This window comes from Macrobrachium rosenbergii, chromosome 37, assembly GCF_040412425.1.
Source record: "Macrobrachium rosenbergii isolate ZJJX-2024 chromosome 37, ASM4041242v1, whole genome shotgun sequence".
In the NCBI taxonomy this organism is placed as follows: Eukaryota; Metazoa; Arthropoda; class Malacostraca; order Decapoda; family Palaemonidae; genus Macrobrachium; species Macrobrachium rosenbergii.
Window position 1 is genome coordinate 24465474 of NC_089777.1, and position 22563 is coordinate 24488036.

General features: G+C 36.2%; 1 protein-coding gene across 1 annotated transcript in view; it reads left to right on the forward strand.

Annotated features, from left to right (window-relative positions):
• The first annotated feature begins 3209 nt into the window (after positions 1–3209).
• The window catches only part of LOC136825183 (dentin sialophosphoprotein-like), a 40866-nt gene continuing 21512 nt past the window's right edge, over positions 3210–22563 (forward strand). The window contains exons 1-3 of the mRNA XM_067081209.1: positions 3210–3347; positions 4177–4400; positions 10241–10481. Of these exons, the coding sequence (XP_066937310.1) occupies positions 3210–3347; positions 4177–4400; positions 10241–10481 (603 nt within the window). The remainder of the gene's footprint in view (positions 3348–4176; positions 4401–10240; positions 10482–22563) is intronic.

The window sequence follows — 22563 nt, forward strand, 5'->3', positions numbered from 1 at the left end:
TAATCTGCAACTTCATCACTCCCTAATTTGATGTCTTGTTTGAATGACACATTTTCGAGGGATACAATCAGGACCCCGATGTTCATTACTTCCACGGCCAATGGAAAGGTTTTTTTGAAGTTATGAAAGTCTTGCAAACATTTCTCAAAGGAATTTTCCCAAGTCCAACCATTCATCTTCTGTACGTGGACTTTCTTTGGTCCCGGGTAAGGCAAAGGGCCTTTCCTCGTGTCTTGTACATCCTCTTCGTATTTGTGGTTGAAATTCAGTTCGTCGTCAAATCGAAGCCCTTCAGTAGTTTCGTCACGTTCTCCATCAGGAATTTCATCTCCCATTTCCTCCTGAACGTCAAATTCGTCTCCCGACTGGCTTCTTGTGGTTCTATCAATTTCTGCATTGAAATCCCCCGATGCCCAACTGAGATCTCTTGTGTTTGGGATGTACCCATCTCTGTCTAAATCGACCTCCTGGGGGGCATATTCATGTTCTGTAATTACTTTGCCAAGTTCTTCTATGGCAATTTCATCTTCTATCTCTTTTATCATTTCCTCTTTGTCCTTCCCGACAGTTTCTTCATAAAGTACGTCTTCTTTTCTACATCTCGTGGTTCTGTTTTCCTCCATGATTTCCTTCATGACCCTGTCGATTTGCTCTCCTATTATTCTGAAGGGGAAGGACTCTCCATCCATTATGGAAACATCTAGATCTTTAGCAGGTTCATGTCCTTCAGAATGTTCTTCCTTTCCTCTCCCCTCAGGAAGTTCGTCTTCCATTGTAGTTCTCGTGACACTCGTACTTACGGCGGACAACTCAATATCTTTTGTGAAAGAATTTATTTCCTTGTCTGACCTTGCCCTCAGGTCTTTTTCCAGGACACCATCTAAATCAAATGCCTGGCGGCCCTCCTTTACCTCCTCCTCACTCATTTTCCTTCTTCCACCTTCGGGGGACTCTCCTACTTCTATCATCCTCACCAGGTGGTCTGTGGCGTCCTTCTTGAGGGACTCAATTTTACTGCTAAGTGAATCTCGGTCTTTGTTCAATTCAGGCCTCTCCAGTTTCATAAGGTCATCAGTTTCAGTGACTGGGTCTCGATGTTCAGTCCCACCAATGTTAAAGACTTTCCGATGATTTGATGTTGCGGTAGATGGCGCCTCTGCCATCATTTCCTTCTTCTCTTGCACTTGTTTTGGTTCCTTTGTTCCTTGGTGTTCCTCCGAGTGTTCCGCTTCTGGGAACTGGACTTCCTTGACTTCCTCCTCCTCCTCTCTGAGCACGAGTCTGTCCAAAAGAGATTTCATCCACTGGTACAGAATACCAGTTAGGATGCCAAAAGCCATCAAACACTGAATAGTAGCAAGAATGTTCTGTTGATTCATTGTTACTTTGATTGAAGTCTTGATGAATACTTGACTATTTATGTGTTTCCTGTCTAGTATTTGAAGTCTGGTACAAGATTAATTTGAGCCTTGACAAGTTTAATTTTCAGTTTTGTTTTTGAAGATTATGATTCATTAAAATTTTTCTGCAGTTCTCTATCTTTGCTTGTATGTATGTGTAAAGGAATAACACAACATATATATATATATATATATATATATATATATATATATATATATATATATATATATATATATATATATATATATATATATATATATATTACTATCAGGACCTCATTGAAACTGGATGGTATGTAGCAGATATATCTATTCAATATACGTTACAAGCTTACCAGGACTAACAGTACTCATTGTCAAGTATCCCTCACATGACCAGACACGAAGTCCAGCTGTATTTGTATGTGTGTGTGGGGGAGTGGATTAAAGTCATTGTTCCTGTGATTATCCTCCTTCTCCTGTGTGGCCCCGCCCTTGTGACCTTGGCCTTTCTCTGCCCGCGGTTTTTCCAGGTGTGCATTTTCCATGTGGTTTCTTGTGTTTTTGCGTTTCTTTTCTATTGTAAATTATACGATTTTTCTCGATAGGCTGTCTTCAAATCCGTTTCTAGTGTTGCCTGCCATTACATTGTTTGCGCATGTTATGAAGTCGTTCTCTACAATCAGTCTGGCTGTTTTGTTTGTGTTCCTGTACCAAAAATTCACATTTTCCCAGTCTATTTTGTGGTCTTTTTCCGAACAATGCTTGGTGACTGTCGACGTCTGATTATAGTGCCTTATGTTTTGTATATGTTGTTTACCTCGTTCTTTGCAGGATTTGCCGCTTCTACCAAAGTAAAGCTCTTCACAGTCTAAACACACTGCTATGCATACCTGCCATTTTACCTCTTCCCCCTCTACCAACCTTTTGTTTCTAACTATTTTATTCCTTATGGTGTTTTTGTAACTGCTTATCAGTTTGAAATTATCAAGCTTCCTGTTGATGGGTGTAATAGTGCTGTTGTCCTGGACTGTAATTACTTTCTTCCCTTTCAAATGTTCCTTTTCTATCCCTTTCCTCTCCCCAAAATAGTTTTTTTCTTGCCTTCCCACCAGTACTTAGGGTATCTTAATCTCCTAAAACTCTCCCTCAGGTATTCCAACTCTTCATCCAAGAATTCGGGACTACAAATCCTATAAATCCTGACGGCCCATTTTAATTTCTTTCCTATGACTGGAGAACAAACATATGTATGAATAGGTGTGTCTTCTTCCTGTGTACTTAAATTCTGGGGAGGGGAAAGGGATAGAAAAGGAACATTTGAAGGGGAATAAAATAATTAGTCCTGAACAACAACACTATTACACTCGTCAACATGAAGCTGGATAATTGCAAATTGATAGGCAGTTATAAAAACACCATTAGGAATAAAATAGTTGGAAACAAAAAGTTGGTAGAGGGGGAAGAGGTAAAATGGTAGGCATGCAAAGCAGCGTGTTTAGATTGTGAAGAGCATTACTTCGGCAAAAGCAGCAAATCCTGCAAAGAACGAGGCAAACAACATATAAAAAACATGTCACTATAATCAGACGTCGGCAGTCGCCAAGCACTGTTCGGAAACAGACCACAAAATAGACTGGGAAAATATGAATTTTTTGTATAGGAACACAAACAAAACGGCCAGACTGATTGTAGAGAATGCCTTCATAACGTGCGCAAACAATGTAATGGCAGGCAGCACTGGAAACGGATTTTAGGACAGCCTACCAAGAAAAATCGTATAATTTACAATGGAAAAGAAACGCAAAAACGCAAGAAGACACATGGAAAATGCACGCCTGGAAAGAACCACGGGCAGAGAAAGGTCAAGGTCACGGGGGCGGGGCCACGCAGGAGGAGGAGGATAGTCACAGGAACAAGGGCTTTAATCCACTTCCCCACACACATATAAATGCAGCTGGACTAAGTGTCTGGTCGAGGGATACTTGACAATGAAGACTGTTAGTCCTGGAAAACTTCCTTTATTGAATAAATATCTATAATAGATACCATCCACTTTCAATGAGGTCCTGTTAGTAATTGTATTAATGCACAGATAACTGCTTATGTGATAAATATATTATATATATATATATATATATATATAATATATATATGTGTGTGTGTGTGTGTGTCTGTAACTGAATCACGAAAATATGGAATGTGATGAATATATAAATAAAGATAAAATCCACGAATTAAAGGAAACACTGGAGTGCTACGAGGCCTTTCGAAAGGCCTCCCAGCATTCCAATGTTTCCTTTTCCATTGTGGATTTTATCTTTATATATATATATATATATATATATATATATATATATATATATATATATATATATATATATATATATATGTATACAGTATATATATTAACTTTGTCACATACACAATTGTTCTGTGTATTAGTAGAATTACTAGCAGGACCTCATTCAAACTGGATGGTATCTAGTGGAGATATTTACCAGACGCGTAGTCCAGCTGTACGAGTTTTTATATCTGTGTGCTGGGTACTTTAATCCTATAATTGCCTTTCTCCTCCACCCTCGTGACCTTGGTCTTTCTCTGCCCGCATCTTAATCCAGGTGTTCTTTTCCCGGGAGTCCTCTTGTGTTTTTCTTTTGTTTCCTTGCTACTCTGGAGTGTACAATTTTTCTTGATATGCTGTCTTCAAAGCCGTTTCCGGTGTTCCCTGCCATTGTGTTGCTAGCTTATGTTATGTTATGGTTGTAGAGAACGCCTTCATAACATACGCTAACAGCACAATGGCAGGGAACACCGGAAATGGCTTGAAGACAGCATATCAAGAAAAACTGTACACTCCACAGTAGCAAGGGAACAAAAGAAAAACTCAAGACGACGCGCGGGAAACAAACACCTGGATGAAGATGCGGTTAGAGAAAGACCAAGCTCACGAGGGGGCGGGGGGGAGGTCACACAACAGGAGGAAGGCAATTATAGGATTAAAGTACCCAGCACACAGATGTAAATACAGCTGGACTCCACGTCTGGTCATTGTACGGATACTTGATAATGAGGACTGTTTGTCCTAGAAAGCTTGTAGCTTTTTCTGAATAAATATCTCCACTAGATACCATCCAGTTTGAATGAGGTCCTGTTAGTAATATATATATATATATATATATATATATATATATATATATATATATATATATATATATATATATATATATATATATATATATGTGTGTGTGTGTGTGTGTATATATATACACATATATATATATATATATATATATATATATAATATATATATATATATAATATATATATATATATAAAGATTTATTCTTATCTACAAAGCCGTAAGATCAAGGGCAAGAAATTGTTGTATGCCACAGAAAAACCCGCGTCACCAATGAGATTTTTATATCTGACCAATAAAGTGTTGTAATACAGAAAGAATAAGAAATATCTCTTTTTTATATCTACCAATAAAGTGTTGTAAGAACAAAAAAATATTTGTTCATATCTACCAGAAAACAGAAAAAAAGGTTTGATTGTATTTTCTGTTATGGGTTGTGCTGTAGAATAGAGAGAAAATGTTTGCTTATAACTTATGTTACAGGTTGAACTGTATAAAAAAAAGAAGATAGATTTGTTCATATCTACCATTAAGGGTTGTACAGCAGAAAAGAAAGAGAGTTTTGTTTATATTTGCCGTTAAGGGTTGTACTGCAGGAAACGAAGACAGTTTGTTCATATTTGCCCTTAAAGGTTGTACCATAGGAAAAAGTGGAAAATTTGTTCATATTTCACATAAACGGTTGTATCGAAGAAATATTTGCCATTAAGGAATGTACCGTTGAAAAAAGAACTGAGATCTGTGTACCGTTGAAAAAACTGAGATCTGTGTACCGTTGAAAAAACTGAGATCTGTGTACCGTTGAAAAAAGAACTGAGATCTGTGTACCGTTGAAAAAGGAGCTGAGATCTGTTTATATCTGCCGTTAAGGGTTGTGTCACAGGAAAAATAAGAAAACTTTGCTCGTAAAAATTGTACCGTTAAGGGTTGTACCCTAGAGGATGTAGAAAAAAAATTTTTGTTCGTCACAAAAAAAAAAAAAAAGAAAAGAAAATCCACTAACGCCTGCAGTTGCCCACGCACGACCAGACAACTAGTCCACACACATACACACACACACACACATACACACACAAAGATTACTATGTAAAAGACGCTACTAAATATCCCGCCAGGAAATGTCAAGACGAAGGGGAAGTGAATGAAAAAAATATGAGAACGAACGGAAATGAGAAAGATGGCGGTGTTTTGGGGAGATGGATGAAATGCAGCGGCGCTGGAGGATGAATGGATGACGTTAAGTCACCGGATAGGATGAAGGATGAGAAGGTGTCAGGATACTAATGGGGATGTTTAAGCGCCGAGGTTTTCGGGAGACGGAATCAAGGTGATCAGGGGAAGACGTCCCCCCAAAATTTCCTTTGGTTAGGATGTGAAAAGGACGCGACCAGTACTGCAGTCCCCCAGTGGTTTACCTTTAACCATTTCCTTGTTCTTGTAAGCCGCAGGCATTACTTACGGGTCTATGTGGCGTCCCTTCGGCCCCTAGCTGCAACCCATTTCATTCCTTTGACTGCACCTCCGTTCCTATTCTCTTTCTTCCACCTTACTTCCCTCAACCCTCTCCAAACAATTGCTTCATAGTGCAACTGTGAGGTTTTCCTCTTGTTACACCTTTCAAACCTTCTTTATTCTCTATTATCCTTTCAGCACTGAACCTCATAGGTCCCAGCCCTTGGCCTCTGCCCTAAATTTTTTATGCCAACTCAAACTCCTTTCCCGCTTCCGTTCTTCAGTCTTGCTGTCCACCCTCTCTGACTATTACTTCTTAGTGCAACTGTGAGGTTTTCTCCCAGTTCCACCCTTTAGATCCTTCCACTTCATTCCCTTTATTTTCTGGATCTCTCTATCTTGCTGTCCAACCACTCCAACTCCCTCTTTTCACTGTCTTAAGCTAAATCACATAAATCAGCCAATCATTTGAGTATTACAGCCACTTACTTGTCTCTGATTCTTATCGGTATCAATTAGGTTGCCTTAGTCAAAATGAAAACCATAACTGCACGCAGATGAGAACAGTGACCGAATTAATACCTGTAAAACGGGAAGACAGCGACCTTACTACGAAACTGAAGTATATATATACATTCATACATATATATATATATTTCATTTTCTATATATATATATATATATATATATATATATATATACACATATACACATACATACATACATTCATTTTCTCTTGACCGATATATATATATGTGTGTATATATATATATATAATATATTATATATATACAGATATATATACATAAATATAAATATAAATATAAATATATATATATATATATATATATATATATATATATATATATATATATATATATATATATATATATATATATATATATATATATATATTACACACGTGTGTGGTATTTTAATAATGAGAAAATCTGGAATCTCTCTCAACAAGTCAAAGGAAGTTTCAAATGAGTCCATATTGAAGTGTGTACTGTATATATTTTACCATTACCATGATGCAATTAGCACTAACGCTGAAGAGCGTGTGGTGTCTACTATCTTGAGACAGCTCCCCTCTAATTTTTGAGGGGTAAAACTTTGAAGGTGAAAATTGTTATTGCTATTCCTTTTACTTGTTCCAATGTAGACAACTGTTTCAGGAATCAACTCATGAAGATAATCAAGATTACGAAAGTCCTGTTTCAGCAATCAACCCATGAAGATAATCAAGATTACAAAAGTCTTAACAGGAATTTTAGCTGTTGAAACAAAAGGAGGAATAATTTTATTTCTGTTGTTAATCAGATCTGGTTAGAGTGTTAATTGATTCTGAAATGAGAATCATCTGTAGTCAAGAAAACTTAAGTAGATAGTTAATTCCGGAATGAGAATTATCTACAATCCAGAAAAATTAAATAAATAATTAATACCGCAAAAAGAATTATCTGTAGTCAAGATATTATGAAATTCTGAACTAATTAGCCACAAATAAATTTTACAAATAAATTTTGTTAGAAATAAATAAAAGCTGTAATATAAAATAGAAATTTTAAAATTTTACTTTAATTAAGAACAAATAAAAGCAGTAAAATAAAATAGAAATTTTTAAATCTTACTTTAATTAAGAATAAATAAAATCTGTAATATAAAATACAAATTCTTACTTTAATCAAGAACAAATAAAAGATGAAAAATAAAATAGAAATTATACTTAATTCTGAACCAAAAGCAAATTAACGAGAATGTTTGGCTTCCAAAATACTGGAATGATTTATTAAGGGCTTCAGATCGCACAAAAGCGAATGACGTTGCAAGTTCGTTATGCATAACGAAGCAAATGTTCCGGATAATAACTCCAATTAAAAGCAAAATTGGGCGCATTTGTAAAACGGAGGCCGTTATATGCAGCTGAACATTCTAAAGCTACAGTAAATCATTATCATCATTAACGTAGAAAAATATCACTTTTGCAACCGTTAATGGAGAGCTTAACATTGAAAAGTACATACCGGTAATTATAAACTTAATAGCATTCAAAACTTCATTATTATAATCTTAAGCATTACAAAATATCTTTTGTGATCATTGATATGGAACTGAACCTTAAAACGATGTACACACAAAGCTGAACTCCTGAAACCAATCGTTAATGTAGAGCCGAACCTTAAAAAATACATACCAGCAAATATAAACTTAATAACATTAAAAAGCACATTATTATAATCTTAAGCATTACAAAAAGAACTTTTGTAATCATTGATATGGAACTGAACCTTAAAACGATAAACAAATACACGCTGAACTCCTGAAAACAATCGTTAATGTAGAGTCGAACCTTAAAATGAACATACCGGTAATTATAAACTTAATAACATTCAAAACTGCATTATTATAATCTTAAGCATTACAAAATACCTTTTGCAATCATTGTTGTGGAACTGAACCTTACAACAATAAACACGCAAAGCTGAACTTCTGAAAACAATTTAGACGGTTGTGACCACAAGGCATTTCAATGCAATTGATTGTTGTGCTTGCATTTGCACACAATTAGCTGTTGAACAGCAAATGTCACTGATCCTAACCTAACCTTAGAGTCTGTGATATAACCGGAGGAATCCTTTACTGATCGGCTCCGGGATTCTCTGACGTCCCTCTGTGTTTCACGAATAATTAACCTGCATAATTAGAATTCAAAATGTAACAAAGATACTGTAAAGCTATAAAGATGGATAAAACCTTTAGAAAAGTTCACGATTAAATAAAAAAATGATTCAATTTATTGAAGTAACTATAAACTGTAACATACAAATCAGAGGCGGCTAAATTTCGTTTAAGAAGCAACAAACAAATATTGAATGAATTGATTAGCATCGATAATTTACTAACACAGGTTGCAAGAGCAGTATCTCTTGCACAGCTGAGCAATCAAAATGGATATGAATCGGACCCAATAGACTATGTAATAAGAGATATATATCCCCGAGTATATTGGAGACTCACTTCAATTTAGAATCTTCAGGTTAGCAACTCAAAACATCGCTTTCTGTTTTCAGATATGCATGGCTTCAATGAGCCTCCAAAGTGATTGTGCATTGCAATTCACCTTTGTGAATGGCAATGAATTGCAACATTTTACGATAAGCGGTGACCTTTTAATATAATTTTTTCTCATGTAGTTCTTCATTGGTGGGGTGGGTAGAGCTCTCGGCTAGCACACTGTTGGCCCAGCGTTCGACTCTCCGACCGGCCCATGAAGAATTAAAGGAATTTATCTCTGGTGATAGAACTTCATTTCTCGTCATAATGCGGTTCGGATTCCACAATAAGTTGTAGGTTCCGTTGCTGGGTAACCAGTTGGTTCTTAGCCACGTAAAATAAATCTAATCCTTCGGGCCAGCACTAGGAGAGCTGTTAATCAGCATAGTTGCCTGGTTAAACTAAGATATACTTATTTTTTTTTCTAGACTAATATAAGCATCTTTCCTAATCAGTCTTTTGTTAGTTAGATTGAAAAAAAATTATCGAGTAACACTAAACAAAAGAACAAGTAATTAACTCCCATTCTGCTCTACAATCATTAACGTTAAAAAGATTTTTGCTTGAACTTCAGTTGATTAATGATTAAATGGTAATTGGATGATATACCCAAATTACTACATTCATTTTTCATTTAGAGGCAAAATTTCATCCAATACTCTAACCGTCTCTACCATTTAGCTCAAACGTCATTCATTATCGCCGCAGTTCATTTTGTTCAAAATGATCGCAGGTCCTTTGCACCGATTTTAAATCCGCTAACCCAGAGGCGAATTTGTCACTCGGGTACGCACGAACACACACACACATATATTTTATGTGTATATATATATATATATATATATATATATATATATATATATATATATATATATATATATATATATATATATAAATCAAAACATCAAGATATTGCGGCATTTTATCTGGATACTTGTCATATCTTGAAAATACATATCTTTCATAAAAATATAATAATTAAAATCGTTAACCCAAACAATCTTATCAAAGATGAAAGTATGTCATCAGCACATCTGAAAAGTGACGACTTAATCACACATTCGATTCTCTTCCCTTAGCCTGTCTATTGTCATCCTACCATAAGTCTCTTAATCCTTTGACATCCTATCATAATTTTTTATGGTCAAAAAGACAATGGGCCTATACCGTACTCAATCCTATCAACAAAATCCCACCCTGTCATCAACAGCATCAAAAACGCAATGCTCCAGCTGCCTGCATCTTCAACATCTCATATGCTCGTTGGAATCACTCCTCCAACGCGCTCCTTCTCTTACCAATATGGCGCGTCAACCGACATAGAGAGCGTCGGTCTGAGTCGGTGGGAATATTCAGTTCGAGAAGTCAGGGGTCGGGATGAAGGGTTGCACACCTGCCATCCTTTAGATCTCAGAAGGCGGATGGAAAGTGCTCCGGGAGAGATCATCTCCGTATTCATGGAAGTGTCAAAAGGCTGAGAGAGGCATTCGGCAAAAGGGAAAGGGAAGGGAGAGTAGATATAGGACGCAGAAAACATAAGAGAGAGAGATAGAGAGAGAGAGAGAGAGAGAGAGAGAGAGAGAGAGAGAGAGAGAGATGAATGCAGAAGTATGTGACTGAATTGGTTGTGAGATATAACAGTGAGATAAAATTTGAAGAGAGAGAGAGAGAGAGAGAGAGAGAGAGAGAGAGAGAGAGAGAGAGAGAGAGAACTGATTGTGAGATATAATAGTGAGATAAAATTTGAGGGAGAGAGAGAGAGAGAGAGAGAGAGAGAGAGAGAGAGAGAGAGAGAAAGTATGTGATTAAACTGAATGCGAGATAGAACAGTGAGATAAGATTTGAGAGAGAGAGAGAGAGAGAGAGAGAGAGAGAGAGAGAGAGAATAGGTGTATCTATCAAAGCAAGATGAGTTGCTTTTTCATGACACGGCAAATATAGAATAAATCACATTTAAGCATATATCTAAGAAGATCTAAATGTCGTCTAAACGACAGGAAATTTAAACAAATAATCATTTTGTGACTAAAAGGCTTGAATTTTTTTCTCATATGGAATGAGGCTGCAAGCCTCACGTCCCTTATCGTCGTCTTATCACCAAGCAGGAAAAGCAACCATCCACGCTTTTAACTACCTCGGAAAACTCAAACTGATAAACTCTCCCATTTAGGGTACAACAATTTATCGATTCGGTAACGGTAAGTATATCAACGCATACAGTCTCTCTCTCTCTCTCTCTCTCTATATATATATATATATATATATATATATATATATATATATATATATACGTGTGTGTGTGTGTATATAGTGTATATACATATACGTATATATGGTGTAAGTATATATATATATATATATATATATATATATATATATATATTTATATATATATATATATATATATATATATATTTGTTTATATACATATATATATATGCATGTGAGTGAGTGTGTGTGTGTGTATATGTATACACAGCAGAGTAGAGAATACCCCGCATTACTGTCCGTATCAGAATTTCTGATGGAGCCCATAAACACAGGCAAAATATACATAGAAAGCCAAATGAATGGAAATTCCCCGCAGAAGTAGATTTCACAGATGATACACAGTTCCGTGATAAATTAGCATATAAAGTATTCGTTAGGCCTATGCTGCACCCGGGCTAAAACCTATATCAGGGCTCATTCCACCGAGAAATTGAGCGAGGCACGAGGCCAAAGGTAAGTTTCGAGATAAATAACCGTAAGTATAAACCCGGGGTCTTGAGATTTGCATACGTGAATTCCTAAGTAAGCGCGAGCATTTGTATGTTAATGCACTCGTCATCTGGTCATGAATCTAAAAGTACAATTTAATTTAATTTGTTAGGAGATATGAATGTATGTGCGCCTCACACTTACAAAGTGGATATGTAAAAGAGGAAATTAGATGTTAAAATGTCAAATTGAAATTGTAAGAAATTAGAAGATAATAAAATGAAAAATAAAATGTCAATAAATAATAAAAAACTGTGAAATCAAACACAAACTTCTGCATGTTTTCACATATAAGCGTTCCAGTCGATAACTCAAATGCCCTTGAGTAATAATAATAATAATAATAATAATAATAATAATAATAATAATAATAATAACTTCCAAGGTCCTCAATGTGTATGGGGTCTTCTCTGTTGGACAGAGATGTAAGGCATGCAACCTCAATCCATTTGAAAATAAAATTCATGACATTTGAGCAACCAAAAGAGATCATTTTAGGAAGTTCAACTTTTCACTCATCTGCTGATACTATTCTTTCTGAAGTCCGATACTGATACCTAACAAAAACGTATGAAATTAGTTTCTGGAACAAGATTTTGCAGTAGTGATCATTCAGACTACATTAAGAACTTTGTGGAAACGAACTTTATTAAGGCTAAGTCAATCCTCTATTTGCCGTGTCACAAACAAGCGACTCATCTTTTGTGATAGATACACCAATTCTCTCTCTCTCTCTCTCTCTCTCTCTCTCTCTCTCTCTCTCTCTCTCTCTCTCTCTCTCTCTCTCTCTCTCTCTCTCACAGTTTTAAGTTTTCTACGTCCTTTGTAATATGTCTGAATCTCGCAGCAATAAACATGAATTAGATCAAGTTTATTTTCCATTCTCTCTCTCTCTCTCTCTCTTACACACACACACACATACATACATACACAACATAAATGAAACGGAAAACGTGTCTTAATATATGCTTGATTAATTCTCATTTGCTGTGTCACGTAAAAGCGACTTATCTTGCTGTGACAGATAAGCTACAGTACATACATTCTCTCTCTCTCTCTCTCTCATGCTTTCTGCGTCTTATATCTACTTTCCCTTCCCTTCCCTTTCCCAAATACCTCTCTCTGCCTTTTGACACTCCACGAATACAGAGATGATCCAGGAGCACTTTCCATCCGATGTGTGAGATCCAAAGGATCGCAGGTGTTTAACCGTTCATCCCGAGCCCTGACTTCTCTCCGGCCGAGGTTCTCCATCTGGGCTGACGCGCCATATTGGTAAGAGAAGGAGAGCGCTGGAGGAGTGATTCCAACGAGCATATGAGATGTTGAAGAGAAAGCGGTCGGGGCGTAACGTTTTTGATGCTCTTGATGATGGCGTGGGATTTTGATGTTGGCGTGAATAAAGGTTTAAGGGTCGTTGTCTTTTTAGTTTCAAAAAATGATTATAGGTTGTTGAAGGGTTTAAAGATTTTTGATAGCATGACAGGACTAAAGAGGATTTTTTACTTTTCTGTAAAAAATGATTGAGATGGCGTTTTGTCTGTCCGTCCGCACTTATTCTGTCCGCCCTCAGATCTTAAAAACTACTGGGGCTAGAGGGCTGCAAATTGGTATGTCGATCATCCACCCCTCAATCATTAAACATACCAAATTGCAGCCCTCTAGCCTCAAGTAGTTTTTATTTTGTTTAAGGTTAATAAAGTTAGCCATAATCGTGCGTCTGGCAACGATATAAGACAGGTCAACACCGGGCCGTGGTTAAAGTTTCATGGGTCGCGGCTCACACAGCATTATACCGAGACCACCGAAAGATAGATCTATATTCCGTGGCCTTGATTATAAGCTGTACAGAAAACTCGAATGCGCCGAAGAAACTTCGTCGCATTTTTTACTTGTATTTTTTTTTAGCAACTCATTTTTCTGCGATCCTCCTCGATTCCTTCGTAAATGCGGATAACTAATTCTTGCCGAGGATAATGAATACTTTCTCATATACTTCATGAATCGATTCCAGACTACATCTCGCAATGTCTCGCCTCTGGGTTGGCGGATTGAAAATCAATGCAAAGAACCTCCGATCATTTTGATCAAAATAAAATGAGGCGATAATGAATGACGTTTGAGCTAAATGACGGAGAATTAGATGGTAGAATGAAATTTTGCCGCTCTGTATGAAAAATGATTGAGGTAATTAGGACATGATTTGGGTGTATCATGTTCTAATTACCTTTTACCATGAATCAACTGGACTTAAAAAACTTTTTTTACTTTAATGATTATTAAGTATAATGGGAGTTAACCAATTTTTCCTCTGTTTAGACTTACTCGATAATTTTTAGTTTTCAGTAAAAGAAAACTATTGTGCCGGCTATTTCTATCCGTCCGCACTTTTTTCTGTCCGCCCTCAGATCTTAAAAATTACTGAGGCTAGAGGGCTGCAAGTTGGTATGTCGATAATTCACCTCAATCATTAAACATACCAAATTGCAGCCCTCTAGCCTCAAGTAGTTTTTATTTTGTTTAAGGTTAAATTTATCCATAATCGTGCGTCTGGCAACGATATAGGATATGCCAACACCAGGCCGTGGCTAAAGTTTCATGGGCCGCGGCTCATACAGCATTATACCGAGACCACCGAAAGATAGATCTATTTTCGGTGGCCTTGATAAAACGCTGTAGCGACTGTACAGAAAACTTCATTGCGCCGAAGAAACTTCGGCGCATTTTTTACTTGTTGTTTGTTAATGTGATTAAAAAGATATATTCGGAAAGATGTTTATATTAATCTAAGAAACAGTATAAAAATGTCACCGCTTATAAATTATAATGTTGCAGTTTCCTTTTCACAGAAGTGAACTGCAGTGAATAATAATTTAGGATGCAATGTTAAAATTACAATAGTTACTGAGGTATATGAGAACGGTTTTTAAAGTTTTTTCTCTTTAAATTAACCAGTGACCTTGAAAAACAGCTCAGGGTAAAAATAAAAATATTTGTGGAAAATATTTACTCGGGTACAAAACACCTACCGACAGTTTTCCATCAAATGCAGAAAAAAAAGGAAATAACGCAAGGAATAACAGCAATAACACTTAAACAACAACGTAATTCATTGGTAATATAGGGGAAAAATATTGTATTTTTATCCCGTTCGAAAAATAACACCAACTCAAATAATAACAGAGAATAATATCAGAGAAATAAAGTGATTTTATTTCGGCCTATTTTATCACCCTCCCAAAAGTCGCAGTTACGGGCCCAGTTAATTGCAAGCTTATAATTGCAATATAATTGATTCATCCTTCATTAGAGCACCGGGTAACGCTGCAATTACGGGTGGGGGAATTTAAATGGCCCGGAATACACTTGAATTAATTCTAAATAATTACCATTCGCATCTGCGTGCGGTTATGGTTTTCATTTTGACTAAGGCGGACGTAATTGATATCGATTCGAATCAGAGGAAGGAACGCTATCACACTCCAACTGATTATATATATATATATATATATATATATATATATATATATATATATATATATATATATATATATAAATATATATATATATATATATATATATATATATATATATATATATATATACACAAATACTGTATATATATATGTGTATATGTGTATATATATATATATATATATATATATATATATATATATATATATATATATATATAGTATAAATTCCACTTCAGCTTCATATTAAGGTCGCTATCATCTCGTTTTACAGGTATTAATTCGGTCACTGCTCTCGAGTGCTTGTTGACTGCGGGCTTCCTTCACCCTATTGGCCTACCCCTTATTCACAGACAACTTGGAACAGAACAACGGAGCTTGAAAAATAACATGAGAGAGAGAGAGAGAGAGAGAGAGAGAGAGAGAGAGAGAGAGAGAGAGAGAGAGAGAGAGAGAGAGAGGATATTGCTGAGCACATAAAGCGTATGGAAAACATCTTCTTAAGATTTCGTGAGGAAAAATAGAGATTCCCTCTTAGAGGATTTATCCCATAAGGTTCTTCAGCCTATGGTCGATTTCCGGTCTTTGAAGAGACTTGTTTGGGCGAACAGATGAGATATCGAGATATTTTCTCCTTCTGTCCTTCGCAGGATCGGGGGATAGGTCCTGAAAATCTTAGTGTGAGGATTGTCTGGTTGTGTGGATGTTGCGAGGACATTATTATAAGCGGCTGTTGACCGGAGGGAGTCTTATACACATTAGTTGTAGAAGTAAAACTTAAAAGGTTTTTTATATTTATCAAATAACTTCTCTCTCTCTCTCTTTCATGTTATCTTTCAAGTTCCGTTTCTCTTTGTCTAGATGTCGGTAAATATGGGTAATATAAATTTTAACTTTCTCTCTCTCTCTCTCTATCTCAGGGACGAAAGCTGTAATCTGATTTACTCTTATTCACTTGCGAAAAACCCTTGTCTCTGACGAACACTTCAAAGATTCTAATTCATTTGTACAGTTGTAATAGGATTCATTTTAACCACCGTCCCGTTTTATGGTCTCTCTCTCTCTCTCTCTCTCTCTCTCTCTCTCTCTCTCTCTCTCTCTCTCTCTCTCTCTCTCTCGTTTACGTTGTCGTTTACCTAAATGTTTTGTTATTTGTCTACAGGACTGGTGAGTCTGAGCCACCTTTATCCATTTATGAGTACCTCCATGTAACTCTCTCTCTCTCTCTCTCTCTCTCTCTCTCTCTCTCTCTCTCTCTCTCGATCAACTCCTCTTCTCTATGATTTCCATACTCCCGACCCCAGTCTCTCTCTCTTTCTCTCTCTCTCTAGAATAACATCAATTCCCGCCCACGCTCTGTCAACTCAAATAGCGAGGGCGGTATACGAAGGTGGGAAAGCGAGGCAAAGGATACGAGGATATAAGGATGCAAGTAGGACCCAGCCACGGCCCTAGATGGTAGGATCGCACACCTGAGATCCTGTGAATCTGGAACAGTAATGGAGAATGGGCTCTCCGGGTGTCTCGTTATTATTGGATGTGTCAAAAGGAAAATGTACGAGAGAGAGAGAGAGAGAGAGAGAGAGAGAGAGAGAGAGAGAGAGAGAGAGAGAGAGAGATGGAGGATGGAGGAGCAGGGGGAAATAAATGTCTGAACGAGAGAGAGAGAGAGAGAGAGAGAGAGAGAGAGAGAGAGAGAGAGAGAGAGAGAGAGAGAGAGAGAGAGAGCTCTTATATAGTTCAGTTGATATGTATATACGTCTAACAAGTGTCATAGCAACAAAGATCATTAATTTCACAAATAAATATACATAAACAGAGATAAAATAATTGATGGCTGAACTAAATGCACTTTGTGGTTACTAAAGCCCAGTAAAAACTCTTTGCAATTTTTGGAAAGCAAAAGGCTTTAAAAGCCTCGACAATTCTCATTCCGCATTGATTAATCATCTCCAAAAATAGCACGCCGAGACATGAAAACGCATGCGAAAATAAATGAAAGAAAAAAATGAAGTTTTGATAAAAAATTCACCAATTCACGTTCGCCTAAGTGTGCATGCATTTGTGTGTGCTTATATTCGGTCTCCTCGAAAATCGCAAATGCACTGGAATTCTCGGGTTCCGTAAGAGGCTGTGCAGCAAAAAATTCGGCTTCGGTTTAACCCCCCCTCCCCCACTCAATTTAAATGGGGTCTACCCACTTGACCCCCTCTCAATTAAAAAGGAAGAGAATAATTGATGTTTAATGAATAGGACTTAAACTGAAGGATGCAGGGTGGAACTCGTCGCCAGGAGAAAAATGGGAATGCAGATGGTTGGTTGGAAACCCGAATTCGCAGGAATGTGGACGATGAGTGAAAGGTAGAATTGCTTTACCTGGGAACAGGAGGCCGGATAAAGACCGCAAATGCAGGCATAGTGAAGAGAGAGAGAGAGAGAGAGAGAGAGAGAGAGAGAGAGAGAGAGAGAGAGAGAGAGAGAGGTAGCCTGCGAAATTCTGCATTCACTATTCGTCAATTCTTTAGTGTCTTTTGTCAAAAGACTGTGTCCTCCCTTTTTCGACGACCAGTGTCCCTGTGACGCCAATCATTTATACAAGTGAATGTTCTCGTTTGTTTACACCCGTCAGATATATTCCTTCCTTAAATAACTTAGTCAGTCGATCAATCTTCCTAGTCTTGAACACTAGAAGTTCCTGTGGTTGCGTTCAAGAAGTATACCCATGAGGTTTACTTTTCCTAAAAAATAAAATGATGTACAATTTTGCACTTTCCTTAAATTTTCTGTCATGATAAACGACAAAAAATGTGTCCTGGATATGACTTTTGCCTGATAACAAATCAGCTGTCATTGCGTCTCATCCATACCACATTCAGGCACACTCAAAGCCACAAAATTCCATTATAATTTTTCTCAGATTTTTCTGCAGAAGTCCAATGAATAGGGTGGCAGACCTCATGCCCCTAGTAATTTGGTTATTTTCACTTAGTGCATAACTGTTAAGATATCATGAGTTTTATTCCCCAAAATCTCTGGGCAGAAAAAGATGCCTTTGTCATTTTCCTTTTAAAGAGGTAGACAACCATTTATATCGTTGGCTTTTTGAGTGGCTCCGATACCATTTATTGGGCATTTCTTCTTTCCACGGGGTTCCCAGGTCTTCATAAGAGTTCCACTGCCTTGGGACATTTCTTTTAAATTCTCAGAGATTACTGAAACGTCCCAAAACAGAAATGTAAAAGATGTACTAATTACTACCATTGTGGTAGCGGTCATTAATTAATTTGGTTTATCTAGCTATCTATCCATATCTCTCTCTCTCTCTCTCTCTCTCTCTCTCTCTCTCTCTCTCTCTCTCTCTATATATATATATATATATATATATATATATATATATATATATATATATATATATATATATATATTATATTTAGTGTCCATATCCAGTCATATAAAATATTTTCCTAAAACCTCGAAAAACAGAAGTAAGGTATTTTCTGGTATTTATACGAACTATAAATTCCGTTGATACTGAACCTGACCGTAGCGCAAACCTTACGTATCAACACACTCACACACACGTGTAAAAATATGTACGTATAATTGTGTGTGTATGTGTATATATACACATATATATACTATACACATACATACAGTATATCTCCAATACAACGTTGCATCTGAATGCAAATGCAAGAAATTATTCCGGGTAACTGGTCAGGACGAAACGTTATGAATAAAGACTTCCCTTGACAGAGGAGTTGGTTGAAGAGCGCATGCGCAGGATCCGACATTTCTCCGCCTACGCTGTTTGTCGTAATCATGAAAACATTGGAAAGACAGATAGGATAAACAAACCATCTAGGAAACTATTACAAAGGGAAATTCTTGGACAAACGGTGCGTTGTGGTCATTCTTACGCATTTATTTCTGTTTTCTTTTTATTCCGTTTCTTTTGAATGGAGTTTGTGGTTGTTTAAGATACGCCCATTCACGCGTACCTCTCTCGATTTTGACTTTTTAAAGAGATTTGTTTTCAAGGTCATTCAGCCAATCAGTGACCGAGCATAATAAGGGCTTGATAAATTAGAATATATAAAGATTTGCAAAGGATTTTGCTCTTGAAATATAGTGCAAGAACTGCAAAGGATTTTTCTTGAAATATAGTGCAAGAACTGCAGAGAATTTTACTCTTAAAATATAGTGCAAGAACTGCAAAGGATTTTTCTTGAAATACAGTGCAAGAACTGCAAAGGATTTTACTCCTGAAATACAGTGCAAGAACTGCAAAGGATTTTTCTTGAAATATAGTGCAAGAACTGCAAAGGATTTTACTCTTGAAACATAGTGCAAGAACTGCAAAGGATTTTACTCTTGAAATACAGTGCAAGAACTGCAAAGGATTTTACTCTTGAAATACAGTGCAAGAACTGCAAAGGATTTTACTCTTGAAATACAGTGCAAGAACTGCAAAGGATTTTACTCTTGAAATACAGTGCAAGAACTGCAAAGGATTTTACTCTTGAAATACAGTGCAAGAACTGCAAAGGATTTTACTCTTGAAATACAGTGCAAGAACTGCAAAGGATTTTACTCTTGAAATACAAGAAGAACTGCAAAGGATTTTACTCTTGAAATACAGTGCACGAACTGCAAAGGATTTTACTCTTGAAATACAGTTCAAGAACTGCAAAGGATTTTACTCTTGAAATACAATACAAGAACTGCAAAGGATTTTACTCTTGAAATACAATACAAGAACTGCAAAGGATTTTATTCTTGAAATACAATGCACGAACTGCAAAGGATTTCTCTTGATATATATAGTGCAAGAACTACAAAGGATTTTTCTCTTGAAATATAGTGCAAGAACTGCCATGGCTTTTTCTCTTGAAATATAGTGCAAGAACTGCCATGGCTTTTTCTCTTGAAATATAGTGCAAGAACTGCAAAGGATATTTCTCTTGAAATATAGTGTAAGAACTGCAAAGGATTTTACTCTTAAAATATAGTGCAAGAACTGCATAGGATTTTTCTTGAAATATAGTGCAAGAACTGCTAAGGATTTTACTCTTGAAATATAGTGCAAGAACTGCAGAGGATTTTACTCTTAAAATATAGTTTAAGAACTGCAAAGGATTTTTCTTGAAATATAGTGCAAGAACTGCAGAGGATTTTACTCTTGAAATATAGTGCAAGAACTGCAAAGGATTTTTCTTGAAATATAGTGCAAGAACTGCAGAGGATTTTACTCTTGAAATATAGTGCAAGAACTGCAAAGGATTTTACTCTTGAAATAGAGTGCAAGAACTGCAAAGGGTTTTAACTGCAAAGGATTTTACTCTTGAAATATAGTGCAAGAACTGCAAAGGATTTTACTTTGAAATATAGTGCAAGAACTGCAAAGGATTTTACTCTTGAAATACAGTGCAAGAACTGCAAAGGATTTTACTCTTGAAATACAGTGCAAGAACTGCAAAGGATTTTTCTTGAAATACAGTTCAAGAACTGCAAAGGATTTTACTCTTGAAATACAATGCAAGAACTGCAAAGGATTTTACTTTGAAATACAATGCAAGAACTGCAAAGGATTTTATTCTTGAAATACAATGTACAAACTGCAAAGGATTTCTCTTGAAATATAGTGCAAGAACTACAAAGGATTTTTCTCTTGAAATATAGTGCAAGAACTGCAAAGGCTTTTTCTCTTGAAATATAGTGCAAGAACTGCATCTTTTTTCAAATATAGTACAAGAACTGAACTAGATAATTCTCTTAAATATAGTTATGTTTTTTACTTTAAAATATAGTGAAGAACTGCTGGATTTTTCTTTTGCTCAAGAACAAAGAATTTTACTCTTGAAATATAGTCAAGAAAAAATTTTACTTTAAAATATACTTTAAGAACTGCAAAGGAGAATATAGTGCAAGAACTGCAGAGGATTTTATAAATATAGTGCAAGAACTGCAAAGGATTTTTCTTGAAATATAGTGCAAGAACTGCAGAGGATTTTACTGGGATTTTTCTTGAAATATAGTGCAAGAACTGCAGAGGATTTTACTCTTGAAATATAGTGCAAGAACTGCAAAGGATTTTTTCTGAAATATAAAAGAACTGCAAGATTTTACTTTTAAATATTAAGAACTGCACAGGATTTCTCTCTTGAAATATATGCAAGAACTAGAATTTTCTCTCTCAAATATAGTGAAGAACTGGGAAATTTTTCCTCTTAAAATATCATTCAAGAACAAAGGATTTTTCTTGCCCCAGTGCAAGAGCCAAAGGATTTTACTCTGAAATACTGGAAACTGCAAAATTTTTCTTGAAATACAGTCTGCAAAGGATTTTATCTTGAAGTATGGTGTACGAACTGCATAGGATTTCTCTTGAAATACAGTACTAGGACTGCTAAGGATTTTTCTCTTGAAATACAGTGCAAGAACTGCAAAGGCTTTTACTCTTGAAATACAGTGAACAAATGCATCTTCAATGAGTACATTAACCTGAACTAGATAATATTACTGGATTATGTTTTTCGAATTAGTGAACTCTGACCTCTTTTGCTCGTCAAGAATTTGTCAAGAAAAAAAAAATGACTGAAACCTATTATATTCTGTACCGTTTTTTATGGCTGATTGTTGGAGAAATAGGAACATTCTGACTGAAATTATATAAATTCGTTTTAATATTAAATGATTTTCTCTCTCTCTCTCTCATCATAAATAAAATTCAAATAAATGAAATGGGAAATTTGTCTCTCGATCTGCGTTTTCATTCAGACAACTTTATTTTGCCCCTTCCCCCCAGCCCCCCCTCTCTCTCTCTCTCTGGTTAAACGAAAATAGAAACCTTCTTAATGACTTTGTCTAATGTACTGTTGGGGAAGGGAATGATTTGCCTGTGTGAGTCTCTCTCTCTCTCTCTCTCTCTCTCTCTCTCAACATAAATGAAATGTCAAATTTATCTCGATCTACATTTTTATTCAGACAACTTTATTCTGACTCTCTCTCTCTCTCTCTCTCTCTCTCTCTCTCTCTCGATACCGAAAATAGAAACCTTTTACTGATTTTTTTTAATGTACTGTTGGAGAAGGGAACATTTGCCTGTGTGAGTCTCTCTCTCTCTCTCTCATCATAAATGAAATGTCAAATATATCTTGATCTACATTTTCATTAAGACAACTTTATCCTGGCCTTCTCTCTCTCTCTCTCTCTACCCCAGCGTTCAGTGATTTCGACGGAATTATGTTTATTTTGACAACAACACGCAGAGGGGTATTCCGGAGGGCGAGCGGAACGA